This window comes from Siphateles boraxobius, unplaced genomic scaffold (genome assembly GCF_051911475.1).
Source record: "Siphateles boraxobius isolate OS27281-9 unplaced genomic scaffold, OSU_SipBor_1 50, whole genome shotgun sequence".
NCBI classification, from domain to species: Eukaryota; Metazoa; Chordata; class Actinopteri; order Cypriniformes; family Leuciscidae; genus Siphateles; species Siphateles boraxobius.
This window is the reverse complement of record NW_027509142.1, coordinates 3,005,546-3,019,689: the sequence shown is the minus strand read 5'-3', so window position 1 is coordinate 3,019,689 and position 14,144 is coordinate 3,005,546. Positions and strand designations below refer to the sequence as shown.

At 43.7% G+C, this 14,144-nt stretch overlaps 2 protein-coding genes across 2 annotated transcripts in view; both read right to left on the bottom strand.

Moving 5' to 3' along the window:
• LOC143712732 (cell adhesion molecule CEACAM5-like) overlaps positions 1 to 14,144 on the bottom strand; it is a 131,996-nt gene that overhangs the window by 96,972 nt on the left and 20,880 nt on the right. The gene's annotated exons all lie outside the window — the stretch shown is intronic.
• Positions 1 to 14,144, bottom strand: part of LOC143712738 (high affinity immunoglobulin gamma Fc receptor I-like) — a 65,466-nt gene that overhangs the window by 40,807 nt on the left and 10,515 nt on the right. The window contains exons 2-3 of the mRNA XM_077204747.1: positions 13,770 to 14,054; positions 13,173 to 13,427 (exon numbers count right to left, since the gene is read on the bottom strand). Coding sequence (XP_077060862.1) covers positions 13,173 to 13,427; positions 13,770 to 14,054 — 540 coding nt within the window. The remainder of the gene's footprint in view (positions 1 to 13,172; positions 13,428 to 13,769; positions 14,055 to 14,144) is intronic.

Genomic DNA, 14,144 nt, shown 5'->3' with positions numbered 1-14,144 from the left:
TTCCTTTGCTATGCAAAATAAGAAACACAGAATCTTATTCTTGCAACATTTTAAATTTGTATTGCCAAAGAAATTGCAGATAAATTAACCAATTAAAACAGTACAAAAACAAAATAGTCCAAAGCAACATAAATTGAAAACATGCGTTTTTCTTTGCCTCTCTCGCACGCTGGATCTCTTTTTAGCAAGTTTATTTAGTCTCCCTTGCTGCGCGCGCCGGGTCTCTCTCGAAAGTAAACATTTCAGGGTAAAAACACATAATACATCTGATAATACTGTATTTGTCGCTGCGCGTCATCCATACAAATCGCGAAAAAAATACAGTAACCAATTATTTAGCCTTTGTTGCTTCAAAGACACAGCATGCCTTGTTGAATTCACCTTTCAATAAAACGAGGTTGATCGCAAATTAAAGAGCTCTGTATCTGCTGGTCACTACCATTCGTTTCTTAGCATGAACGCGTTTCGTCAACAATTCATGTTTAGATATTGCCAGATTGTTGACAATACACACTGCTCAAACATTCTAAAACTCTACTTTTTGAACAATTCAATTTAAATTTTGTGTGAAAATATTTTAAATATGCTACAATAAATAAACTACAATATTTATAATAATAAGATATGGGGCCTACATTTGGACACATCGAGAGATTTATCCTTAAAATAATTTTACCTTTGCTCATCAGGCTGGCTATCCGACACTATCCATATGAAAGAGGAACTTAACTTAACACCTATTGTCCTGCACACACTGAACTGTCCCTCCAACCCCCCACAGGCTATCTGAGTTTGAGATTGACTTAAAACAAAGTTTTTTCACGCTTAAATCGCTATTCTAGACATTAGCATTAGGCTATTAAACTCTTGATAATGAAGGAATTAAACGATTTAAGCTATAGGTAGGCCTACATGTAGTGATATTTCTGTGATAAAAGTTTATTACTAAATATTTAATTATTTCAATGATTTAAGAAATAAAACTGGTTTGGGCCAGCTTTTTCCAAGCAAAACTATAATCTTCAAACGCATGTTCTCATGAAATCTCATTTGTTGTCATTAACAAAATGTTCAACTCAATATTAAATTCTACAGGGATCGTTAGATCCTTACAACCAGAGTGCATGCAATTTGTGAATCAAGTTTTTATTATTATTATTATTATTATTCAAATAAATCTCGAACCACGGTGCTTTGTGGTACTGCTGCTAAACTAAATAACATTTATAGAATAATTATGAACTTAAATGAAAGAATATCGCAACATTTTGACAAATAAATTATTTGATCTGTTTTTTGATTTTAATTCAGGGCGATTTAGCCTATTTAATTAGAGCGAGATTTTCACCCTTGTCATTTTCTCATTGGGAAGCGCTTACATGATGGCTAAACTGGTACCTCTCCTTTTCATATGGATTACATAATCAGATAACATTTATTAGCCTAAATATTTAGTAATTTAAAGGCTTTATACATAGCCGATTTCTTATCGTGACTGAGCTGAGGCAAGTGGCTTTCGGTTCATATTTGTGACGCGCAGTTCCCGGAGACAGAGGCGACAGATAAACTTTTGTCGTTAGCCTGATATGAATAAAAGTTTACCGTTTTGAATGATGTAGGCTACTCTACTCTTATCTGTATGACCAACAAATCACAGAGTAGCCTATTAAGTTATTTTAGCTGTTTTGAAAAATAATAAATCCAAATGAACGCGCCTCCGCGTTTGTCGAACACTGATTCAACATGCCAGAATAAAACCTGATTTTAGAAAAATGCATATGGCTACTCGGCGTGTGTGCCAAAACACTTAATTATTAACTTCAATATTTCATTCAAAATAATCTCAAAACGCTTTGTGACATTTTGTAAAGCTGTGCATGCATTAAGGCCACTGAAACTAATAAACAACTGAAAGGCTGGTTTTGGTTTTATTGTTTGTCGTTTAAACGTGCCTGTTGCATAGGCTATCTTTATTTTATATATGTATGGTCTATTGGTGAAGTAGCCTATAGCATTGATTACTGTGAAGGGAAGGGTGTGGGGATTAAAATAATTCAGCAGAAGCAGGGATGTTTAGACTAGAAGGAAATCTCCGTCCCCCCTGGCAAATCGCACTTTACTTAAAACCTTAAAAATCAAAGGCTATATATATATATATATATATATATATTTTTTTTTTTTTTTTTTTATATTAGGCTATTATTATTATTATTATTATTTTTTTTTTTTTACAGAACTGCTTTTGAAATTACGATTGGTATTATTATACAGATGTAAAGTCGTTCTGTTGGATACTATTTGTTCCTTAGTGTAAAATGGAAATGCATGGTAATTTTATTTTATAAATATAAGCAAAAAACTAAATGGTGTAACAGAGTTTTAGAACTAGACAATTCTCTCTGCATTAATAGCCTAAATATAAAATTTGACTACAGTAGTCCATGTTTGATCGGGCTTTGAACCGGTGTTATCTCAATGTTCGAACCGTAGGTTCTACCACTCGGCCATGTCTTAACTCACTTAAAAATGCCCAAACATTTGTTTCTCCAGTGTGTGTTCGCTCACATGAGCGAGAAAACGTTTTGTCGTTAGCCTATTGTGAGTGTAGGCCTACTTTACATGAAAAAAAGTAGACCTTTTACAGTTTTAAAAGATGATTTTATTTTAGCTGTTATGAGAAAACTAAATTCAATGCATTTGTCGAACTCTAATTCAATGCCAGAATAAACCCAATTTTAGAATACGTACTCGACGTAGTGTGTCAAAATACTCAATTATAAACTTCAATATTTAGTTCAAAACCACCTCAAAACGCTTTGTGACATTTTAAAAAGCCGCGAATCAATGTATTAAGGCCACTGGAACCAGTATCGTAACTGAAACGCGCTGCATGTTATCTCTCAATACAGGAGCAGAAGCGCTGGTTCAGATTTGATTGTTTGTTGTTTAAACGTGCGTGTTGCATATTTAAAAAAAAAAAATGTATATATATATATCCAAATGATTCATCCAAATGATTGAAACCTAAGTTCTACCATTCGACCACAACTTTTCTCACTGAGATATGCCCAGAACTTCGGTTCTTCAGCAGTCAGTGTGCGCGCACGCGAGAGAAGCGCTCTTCAATCTTCTCATTCCTCAATAGTTTAGCGTATTTTCACTGACTGCGAGATAGGCCTATTTTAACTTTTGATTCATAAAATGTTCTGCTCTAAAAGTTTGCTATATTCTATTTAAAATGTAGGCTACTTTTACATAATTACGTTTTGCTTTCACTAAATGTCCCTTTGTGCCACCTGGTGGTCATTTCGTGAACGACTTTGAAATGTTTATTTACAGATGCTGCGGCGGTAATAGGCATTCTAGTTGTCCACCTCCTGTAAGTGTCCAGTGCTCGCACTGGGCACAAAAGGTTCAGCTTTTCCTGGTCTGATAAACGGGGGAGGACAGAAACTTGCAGCACAATAGGCCTCGGAATAATGGTAGACACCTTAGGAACATATCCATGTTTGGGGTAAGAATGCCTTGGCCATCCCCGGTGCACTCAAGGCAGGTGGGGAACGAAAGGGCCTGAAGGTCTCCGACTCTTAGAGGGACGAAATAGCTGGCAGAAAATAGTCTTAAAAGAAAGAAAATTATCTGAGACCAAATCTAAGGGCTCGAAGGTAGCCCCAAAAAGGCTTTCTATTGCAAGGTCCCAAGCCGGCACCCTAGTGCAAGTTGCAGGCCTCAGCCTCAAAGTGGCACGAATGAAACGAGTGATCAGGGGCTCTCGACCCAAAAATTTACCACCCACCAGGGCGTGGAAAGCCGCAATGGCCGCCACGTATACCATAAGCGTGGAAGAACATAGACCTGATACAAAGCGTTCTTGCAGAAACTCGAATACTGTGTTTACTGAACAGTTAACCGGATTCCACTGACACTGGTAACACAAAGAAGTGAAAAACTCTCCAAATAATGAATATAGCTTTCTTGTAGCTGGAGCTCTGAAGCTTAGAATGGTCTCAGCAACCTCGGTGGAGAGACCACCCTCTATGAGTTGGGCCCCCTCCGAGGCCAAACCCACAGTTTCCAAATCCCCGGCCGGGGGTGCAATATTGCAACCCCTGCTTGAGACAGAAGGTCTCTCCTAATTGGGATCTCCAAGGGAGGGCCGTCGAGGAGAAGAATTAGGTCCGCAAACAAAAATTGTCTCCCAGGGTAGAACTACTAACAATAGGCTTATTCCATCCTGGCGGATTCACTCCAGAACTCCTGGGAGCAGAGCAACAGGGGGAAATGTGTACAGACGTAGCCTATGCCACGTCTGCAGCATAGCATCCAGCCCCAAGGGGGCTGATTGAGTGAGGGAGAACAGGAGAGGACAGTGCGTCGTATGCTGAGACCTGAACAGATCCACTTCTGCCTGGCCGTAAAACTCCCATATTTGCTCCACCGCCTCGGGGTGGAGTCTCCAGTCCCCTGGCCTCAGCCCCTGCCCTGACAGGGTGTCTGCTTCTATATTCTGGCCCCCTGGAATATACACTGCCCTCAGAGAGTGTATTTCCTGAGGGACCAAAATAAGAGGCCACCAACGTGTTGTCTGTGGGAAAAGAACCAGAGTTTCCTCCATATAACCAAGGCGCGGGGATACTGCCGCGTGATCTTGATCGTAGGGAGTGGGTTTCCCCTCGGGGGAACCCTCTGGTCCTGAGCCACCACTGTAAAGGTCTCACATAAAGCAGGTCAAAGGGTATCACCAGGGACGTACTGGGACTGAAATTAAGCCCGGGACTTTAAGATGGAGAGGCCTTTTATGCGAGTGACCTTGGCGCATGAGCAGAAGTATTTTGCAGTTTTTTTTTATTTTAATTGTGTTTTTATTGTATAAAGAGAATCAGATTACACTGAAGACATTCAAGAAATTTTAGGATGATACCTGACTAAGTAAGTGGTGCACTAAACACAATCAGGTCAGCAAAACCTAATCTCGAACACACAAGTCACAGTATACTGCTAACTACCAGCATGTGATGTGTACAGTCAGTCGAAGTGATAAAATAGTTACAAAAACTAACAAATACCCACTCAAATACTGCAGTCCCATACAATAGATATTTGTGTGTGTCCTCACTTTCAATTCTCCCTGGCTCAGCTTCCCCTGTGCTGGACGCTGCCTCTGATTACTGATTGTACAGATGAGAAGAACATGAGAAGAATATCAGTAATAAATATGACTAAGAATAATACTTTTTCTAATTAAATCTGTGCTTCAGTCAGGTTATTATCTAGTATGTGGAGCTATTGGCATTTTATCATGTAAATATGTAATATTGTTCTGTATTTTTCTATTTTGTGTGTGTTTGTGTGTCCTTAATCAAGCTTTGATTGATTGATTGATATGCCTAATATGATTGGCAACCCAGCCCTGAACACTGCCCCTGTACCTGTCACTGTTTTTGTACTGGTTCCATTCTCCTCATCCTCCTGCTCTTCTTTCTCTTGCTGCTTTCCTTCCTCCCCCTTCTCCTCCTCCTCATCCTTCTCTCCCTACTCATCAATATGACTGCAGCATTTAGCTGCCTCTTGTGCCAACATTTTTTTCTTTCTAATTCTTATTTTTTCGGCCCCACCCATTTCTTTCTCTTCTTTCCTAATTTTCACCATTTTACCGTCCGTCTGTGTTGCATTCACACAAACCCGCCAAACATGACCAAAAGTAAACTCCTTTGATTGGCGCCTAGTTTGAGCCAATCGAATGTCAGGAAAAACGAGGATCAGTCCAAGTTGGGAGGGGCCACTCGTATCCCCCCTCAGATTGAAAGTATTGGCTTAGCCCGGTCTGAAACACACACACACACACACACACACACATAGTGTTCCGCTGCAGCTGAGTGGCCGGTTAGGCCGGTCGCGTATCAAAAAAAAAAAAAAAAACTCTTTGACTGACCACCGGCCGGTCTTCGGCCTGAAATGGACCGGCCGTTCGGGATTGTTCCCGGTATTCCCGATGGCCAATCCGCCCCTGGGTATCACATTAGACGCTGCTGTCCTGAAGCCTAACAGTCACTGTTCCAGAGCAACACATGATGGCCCCTCAGGTCTGGGAGGAGATGTCTGGGAGGAGACAACCATAATCTCTAGGCAATTCATGTGCCAAGAGAGATGATGACTCCTCCACAAGCCCTGAGCTGAGCGGCCTTCCAATACCGCTCCCCAGCTGGTGAGGGAAGCATCTGTCGAGATAGTAACTCGATGACAAAGCTCCCAACACCGGAACCTGGGACAAGAACCAGTGTTTTCTCCATATAACCAAGGCGCGGGGATATTGATCATACAGAGGGGGTTCCCCTCAGGGAGAACCCTCTGGTCCTGAGCCACCACTGCAAAGGTCTCACGTACAGCAGGCCAAGGGGTATCACAATGGACGCTGCTGCCCTGAGGCCTAACAGTTTCTCGAACTGTTTCACAGTGTGTGACTGGCCTAGCTTTAGCTCTTTTGTGGCAGTAAGGATAACAGCTACACGAGCGGGCGACAGAACGGCTCGCATCGTGACTGAGTCCCAGACCACTCCAAGAAAAGTGGTCATCTGTACTGGAGAAAGCACACTCTTCTTGGCATTGAGCCTCAACCCCAACCTTCGCATATAAACGAGGATGACATCTTGATGCCGAACCACTAACTGTTCTGATTCCGCTAGAATCAGCCAGTCGTCTATGCAATTCAGAATGCATATGCACTACAGCCTGGCGGGCCAGAGCTGCATCTACCCGCTTTGTGAATGTGCGGGGTGATAGAGCCAGACCGAAAGGAAGTGCCTGATACTGGTGTTCTTTGCCCCTGAAAGAAAACCTCAGGAACCTCCTGTTCTGAGGGAGGATGGAGATATGGAAGTATGCATCTTTCAGATCTATCATGACAGACCAGTCCTCGGATCTGATTTGAGTCACAATCTGTTTGAGTGTGAGCATCTTGGACTTGAGTTCCAGCACCGAACACTCAAACAGACGAAGATCTAGTATGTGACGAAGTTCTCCATCCTTTTTTGGAACAATGAGATAGCGACTGTAAAGACCGGACACAATGTCGGGTGAGTACACCTGCTCTATAGCTTTCTTTGCTAACAGGGCCTTTATCTCTTGCTCCATTACCAGAGCCTGCTTGGGATGGACTAACATGAGCAACACCCCGTTGTAGCCTGGAGGACGAGAACCAAATTGGAATCTGCCTCTTACTACTAACTGCAGGACCCATAGAGATATATTTGGCATTAGCCTGAAGCATACTGGCAGGAACTACCCGAACTGACTTTTTTTGAATGCCCCTCAGAGGGTGCGAGTCTGACGCAATGTCAAGTTGACGCTGTGCCAGAAGCTCGCTGGAGACCGCTGCGCCCCGAAGCACCAAGGGTGGGGGAGTTGGCAGAACGGTCCCCTGAGGGCACCGAGATGGAACGGGCACCGTATAATGAGGTGTACATCGTTCCACCCCGTTTGGGGCTGCCCTCAACGGTCTGATGCCGGTGGCGCCAAGACCTTTTCTTTTGAGCCGAAGCCTTCACAGCGTGAAGAACGGTCCTCGGATCCGGCTTCTGCTTTGAAGGCTTTGGCAGCTGTGTTGCGTATGAGAAACTAGACGGCTGGAGCTGCCCATGCCCAGCAGCCCCAGGGTGTTGGACATAGCGAGGGAGAGAATTTTTTTTAACGCCTCTGACTGTAAAATCTGTGCCCCGACGAAGTTCTCGAACCCCATCGGGCCAAACTCCCTCACTTCTGTCCAAATACCCCAGCAGGTCAGCCTGATATGCTTGCTCAGTGCTATAGTGTGCTAGCAGACTCCTGCTAGAACCACTGCCATATATGCTTTTCCCACTATATATTAAAAATAGTTTTCTTAATAGTTTAGTGAGAGAAGCCGAGGCCTTCAGATACTGAACCAGGAGACAGATAGCTCGCAAGCGTCTGTTCTACCCGGGGTATTGCCCCATAGCCATACTCTCTTAACCCCATAATATCTGAATATACATAAACTTGGGGGCTGAAAGACAAGAAGAGTAAGGCTTTCTCCATGATCTTGACAGCTCGCTGTGCAGATCGGGAAAAAAAGGAAGGCCCCGTGATGGAGGTGAAAAAATAGAGGGAAGAAAGCTCGTTTATTTTTATTTTTAGGACGAGCCCCCTTATTTCTGCTGACCATTAACTATTTAATTTATCTACAGCCTAGTAATCACCTCCACCAGCTTTTTTATATATTTTATATATTTATATGTGTATATGTATATATTTTTCATACGCTGGGGAAAGAGATGGCGATTCCACTTCCCCCATGATTGTGTCACTTTCAATGCCCAGCACATCTACCTCCTCGGAGGTAGAGCACAGAAACATTGATCTTTCTCCCTGGGCAGAAGAGACCGCAGCGCGGGATTCCGATACCGGTGAGAGAGCAATGGATCCCTTGGGAAAGGGAGGAGATAAGATCCGAGGACCCGTCTCCAACCCCGTAAAGAGATCCATTTGCGATCCACAGGAATGCATTCTCCGCGCTGCCTCGGCAAATGCGGGTCCTGCACCCTGAGAATCGCGAGCCTGGCCACTTTGCTCGAAAAGTGACAGGCGGGAGCAGAGCATGCGAAGCGAAAGGTTCTCACAATGTCGGCAATCAGCCTTGCATGCTCCACTCCCAAACACATCACACAAATCTTGTGTGTGTCTCCACTCGTTAAATAACGCGAGCAGGGAGAACACAGAGTTTGTGCAATTGTTTCGCCACAGTGTTTATATATATATATATATATATCAGACAGACAACAGTAAATATAACAGACAGTTTGACACAGATCGCTTGCTGAGGCAACAGAAGCTAATGCCGGTTGCACCGGATGCGCTCTTATCCTTTCCTGGTAATGACGCCACCCGCCCGTGACGTTCATTCCTTCCATTGGACTAGTTGACATAGATGCTTCAGACGCATTCACGCTGGAAGCGTTCCTAAAGCGTCATCGACGCATCGCGAGTTCCCTCGAAAGGGAACTATAAAGGACTACAAAACATGGCACAGAACAGAAAATAACAAAAGTCCACACAAGACACGGGGAACACAAAACAGGAATCACTTTAAGGAGTGGATCCCAGACACTCCACATAAAAAAAAATAATAAAAAGTCAAGGAGGGTGGTGGAGCAGAGGTGGAACGGGGGAGGGATGGAGGGTCAGGTCTATGGAGGGGAATGGGACCAGGACATGGCAACAGTTAACCTGGGCCGTGGAGCGTGGGCGGACCTGGCTGTGCAGGGGACCAGGGCGGACCAGACAGTTCAGGCGACCATGGCGGAGACAACCCTTCAGGCGGCCATCAAGGGACCTACTGCATACCCCCTAAAATTTTCTTGGGGGCAGCTATGGGGTTATGGGCTGGAACCGACACCAGCTCAGGAACAGAGACCGGCTCAGATGTGTGCTGTCCACACACACCATATGGCTGTGGCCATAATGGCCAGTGTTGCAGTAACTGAGGGCTCAGGCCGCGCAGCGCCGGCCATCTTGGGAAGAGACTCTGGCGTGTTGGCGGCCAATTCGATCTAAGACACAGGGACAGTAGACATAGCGTGAACAGTCTCTGGCTGGGCAGGCATGACATTAACAGTCTCTGGCTGGGAAGACGTGACGTGAACAGTCTCTGGCTCGGCAGACGTGATGTGAACAGTCTCTGGCTCGGCAGGACTGACGTGAAGCTCAGGCATGACATGAAGATCAGGCTGGTCAGGCATGACCTGAAGATCAGGCTAGTCAGGCATGACGTGAAGATCAGGCTGGTCAGGCATGACGTGATGAAGCTCAAGCTCGGCAGACATGACAGGAAGAATCTCAGGCTCGGTAGACTTGACGTGAAGAAACTTAAGTTTGGCAGACATAACGTGAAGAGGCTCTTGCTCGCCAGGACTGACGTGAAGCTCAGGCTCGGCAGAACTGACGTGAAGCTCAGGCTGGGTAGGCCTGACGTGAAGAAGCTCAGGTTCAGCAGGCCTGCTCTTCGTGCGCAAAACCAACAGTAAAAGTTGAGCCGCTTACCCAAAGGGCATAATCCAGGAACTCACTCAGTGACCCTTGAGGACCATCACCGATGAGTTTGGATTGTACATTGTTGTTGAGTCCATAGCAAAAAAAAACAATCAAAGCAAAGTCCGGGAGGTCAGTGATGTTTGAAATGTTCAAAAAGTCTTGGATGTGGTCCTCAAGTGAGTGAGTCCCTTGGCGTAGTCAAACCAGGGTGACGGCTGAATCCATCTGTGGGTGAGTTCTTCTGTAGCGATGCGGTTGAAACATGGGAGGAAGCAGGATCCACGTGCAGTAGTATTATTTATTTAAATAAACTCAAAACTTGACAAAGACAGACTCAGACGCAGACTAGGGAATAGGAAACAGGGAACAGGGAACAGGACTCAGGAACAGCACAACCAACATACAACATCAAGAACTCCCAAAGACTGAACAAGACACAGGGCTTAAATACAAAGGCAAACAAGCTAAGCACGATAACAAGGGGGTGTGGCTATATAAACTAGAAAAACTACAAAGGACTACAAAACATGGCACAGAACAGGAAATAACAAATGTCCACACAAGACAAAGGGAACACAAGACAGGAATCATGACAATTTTCATGTTTTTGGGGGAATTATCAATAACTTCATATTTTCATTCCATTGAATGCTTTGTTATGGTTATATTCTATAAATAAATAATTTTCAAATTCAGAAAGGGGCGCAAATATAACAGTTCAGTGCAAAATATGTTTGCCAACTATTAAAATGCTATTGATATTGAAGGTTTCAATGTCGAACCTGAGGAAGCATCTGCCGGTCTGTAACTTAGCCTAAAATTTACTGTAAGCAGTCAATATTAAAGTAGTAAAGGCATTGCCTACTCCCACCTGCCACACCATATTACTGATGTGTACCGTATTTTCCGCACTATAAGGCGCACTTAAAAGCCTTTAATTTTTTCAAAAAACGACAGTGCGCCTTATAATTCAGAGCGCCTTATATATGGATCAATTGGTTAATTGGATCAATTGGTTAATAACGCTCCGCGTTATTTATTTAAACAAATCATAATCTCTATTCATAACAAATTAGCTCTCTTACGAGAGTACTCTCGTGTTGCGTAAGCTAGTTCTCTTCATCAGAGAACGCGCACTGCCCAACATTTTTCACGAAAAACAGGGACGCGCTGGCCCACGACTTGACCACCCTCCCTCTCTATGCGTTTCCCCCCATCGCGTTGTTACCTCAGGTAATCAAGCGAATCAGGGTACCCGCTGATCTCCCAGTGAAAGTGCTAAATACTATTACACAAGCTAGAGCGCCCTCTACTAGATGGCTCTATGCTTCTAAGTGGTCAGTGTTTTCCAGCTGGTGCTCAGCTCGAAACTTAGACCCACAATGCTGCGGCGTTACGGAGATCCTCTCTTTCCTACAAGCACTTCTGGATGAGGGCAGGTCCCCCTCCACGCTCAAAGTGTATGTCACAGCCATCGCAGCGTTTTTGAAACCCTTGCATGGCCAGTCACTGGGAAGGAATGATCTTATCATCCGTGTGCTAGTAGACTAAACCCTCCTCGACCCTCTCTGGTTTCGGTCTGGGACCTCTCCACTGTTTTGGACGCTATGAGGGGCGGTCCCTTCGAACCGCTGCAGTCAGTGGACCTGCGGTTTCTATCTTTTAAAACCGTTTTCCTCATGGCTCTTGCTTCAGTCAAGCGGGTGGGTGACCTGCACGCACTCTCTGTGAGCTCGGCGTGCATTGAGTTTGGGCCTAACGACTCTAAGGTCGTCCTCAAACCAAGACACGGCTATGTCCCCAAAGTGCTCTCCACTCTGTTCAGAGCGCAAGTCATCTCCCTGTCAGCCCTATCTAGGTCTGACGGCGAAAGCGACGTTAATCTCCTCTGCTTGGTCAGGGTGCAGAGGATATACGTTGAGCGGTCTGGTGCGTTCAGGCAGTCAGAACAGCTCTTTGTTTCGTTTGGTGGCCGTACCAAAGGGCTAGCCACCTCAAAACAGAGTCTTTCCAGGTGGATAGTTGACGCTATCGTGCTGGCTTATAGGTCCAAGGGCCTTCAATGCCCCTTAAGCATCAGAGCCCATTCGACCAGAGGAGTGGCATTTTCATGGGCCTGGTCCAGTGGGGTTTCACTCCATGATATTTGTATGGCGGCAGGCTAGGCCTCACCGTCTACATTTATAAGGTTTTACAACCTGGAAGTTCCTGTGCAGCAGGCTAAGCTGTTTTCAGTCTAATGCCTGACTGATAGGCTATAATAGTCAGTTGCAATACAGTTCCCCGTAAGAGAAGTTCCCCGTAATAGAACGACACTCGGTTACTAACATAACCTCGGCTCTCTCTAGATGAGGGAACGAGTGTTGCATAACCCTGCCATGGTTGTGCTACGTTCTGGTTTCGCTTCAGTGTGAAAAACCAAAGAACATCCTATCTTTAAACTCTAACTACGCCCATTCTGGCGGACCGTCATGCGCCCATTGGTGCTTACGTCACGAATAGTCCATTGATAGGCTGCAGCAGTTGCAGAGCAACCAATAGGCGCGCAAGCTGCTTTGCCTAGGTCTGTTCTGTGCAGCAATGCGTTTTAAATTAATGCAAAATTAAGGAATTAAAAAAAATTACATAATTTTTGACTTCAGTATTCTCGAGAAAAGAGGTTTTCCAGTAGCGTAAGCTAGCTTACGCAACACTCATTCCCTCATCTAGAGAGAACCGAGGTTATGTTAGTAACCGAGTGTCATTATGCCTAGTCTGCTAGCTAGATACAGACGTCTTTACCAGCCACACTTCTATTTATGAATCACAGGGTTCTCAGGGTGCAGGACCCGCATTTGCCGAGGCAGCGCGGAGAATGCATTCCTGTGGATTATGTTGAGTACTACTGTAAGGTTAACCCTGCCTGGTTTAAATGTTTTAAAATGATTAACAGTTGAAAATATTTGTTAGATAAGTTTCCTAGATAAGATTTAGATAAGTAATCAAATGTAATCAGGTATGTTACTTTAATAAAGTTGAATAGTTACACTACTTATTACATTTTAAATAGGGTAACTTGTAATCTGTAACCTATTACATATACAAAGTACCTTACCAAACCTTACCAACACTGGACACTAAAGACTCACCTTGAACTTGCACTTGTAGAGTTTCACTATCCACTGAGAATTCTCCTCTCTTTGCTTTGCAGTGATAGACACCAGTGTTAGAGAGAGATGTTGAGTTGATAGTGAAGGTTGGATTTGTGATCAAGGTTTCTGAGTCTTTATACCAGTCATAGTTCCAACCATAACCAGACATGTTACAACCAAGCTGGAATTTCTCCTCAGTGTAGAAGAGATCAAACCACTGATCTTTTCTGATGTGTGGTTTTGGTGTGTCAACTAGGAGCAACAGAAGTAAAAAAAAAAATAGAAATAATGCACTACGTTCATACAATTACTGCCTTGAATTGCATGTGCTTGTAATTCTTTATAATCCTCACACAAAAGGAACAAAGTTGTTCAATGAAAATCCTTTTGCACATAGTTAGGAAGCTGTAAACACTGATACTAACCTTTTTTTATAATAACAATGTCAGTGTAACATTAAAGCAGCTAAACCTTTTCTATGGAAAGCAAAATCTTCATTGACCTCTTTAAGACACATGGCTGTCACTATTTGAATTTTTTTGTCTTTTTTTTTCATTTTTGACTGTCACATTTTTCAGAAGTAGATTCACTTGCCGTAAATATTAATTTGTAAAGCTCCTGTTGTTCTTGTAGTCAGTGGCGTTCTCTTCAGATGTTTTCCTCTGCAGGTATACTGTCCTGAATGACTCTCTTTTGCAGAGCTGATTGAGAGTGTGTTTCCAGGAAAGGAAATTTCTTTGTTACCTGAAAGTCGAGCACTGTTTCTAAACCATTCATAGGCCCATTCATCTGAATTGATTGAACACTTCAGAATCACTTTTTCATTTGGGTAAAATGTTTTCCATTCAGTCTCTATTGACAGTTTGGGGTGAGGCGGGTCTGCACAGGAAACCACATCAACAACAACAAAAACAAAAACAACAACAACAACAACAACAGTAATTAACAATTGACTTGGAAAAGTGAATA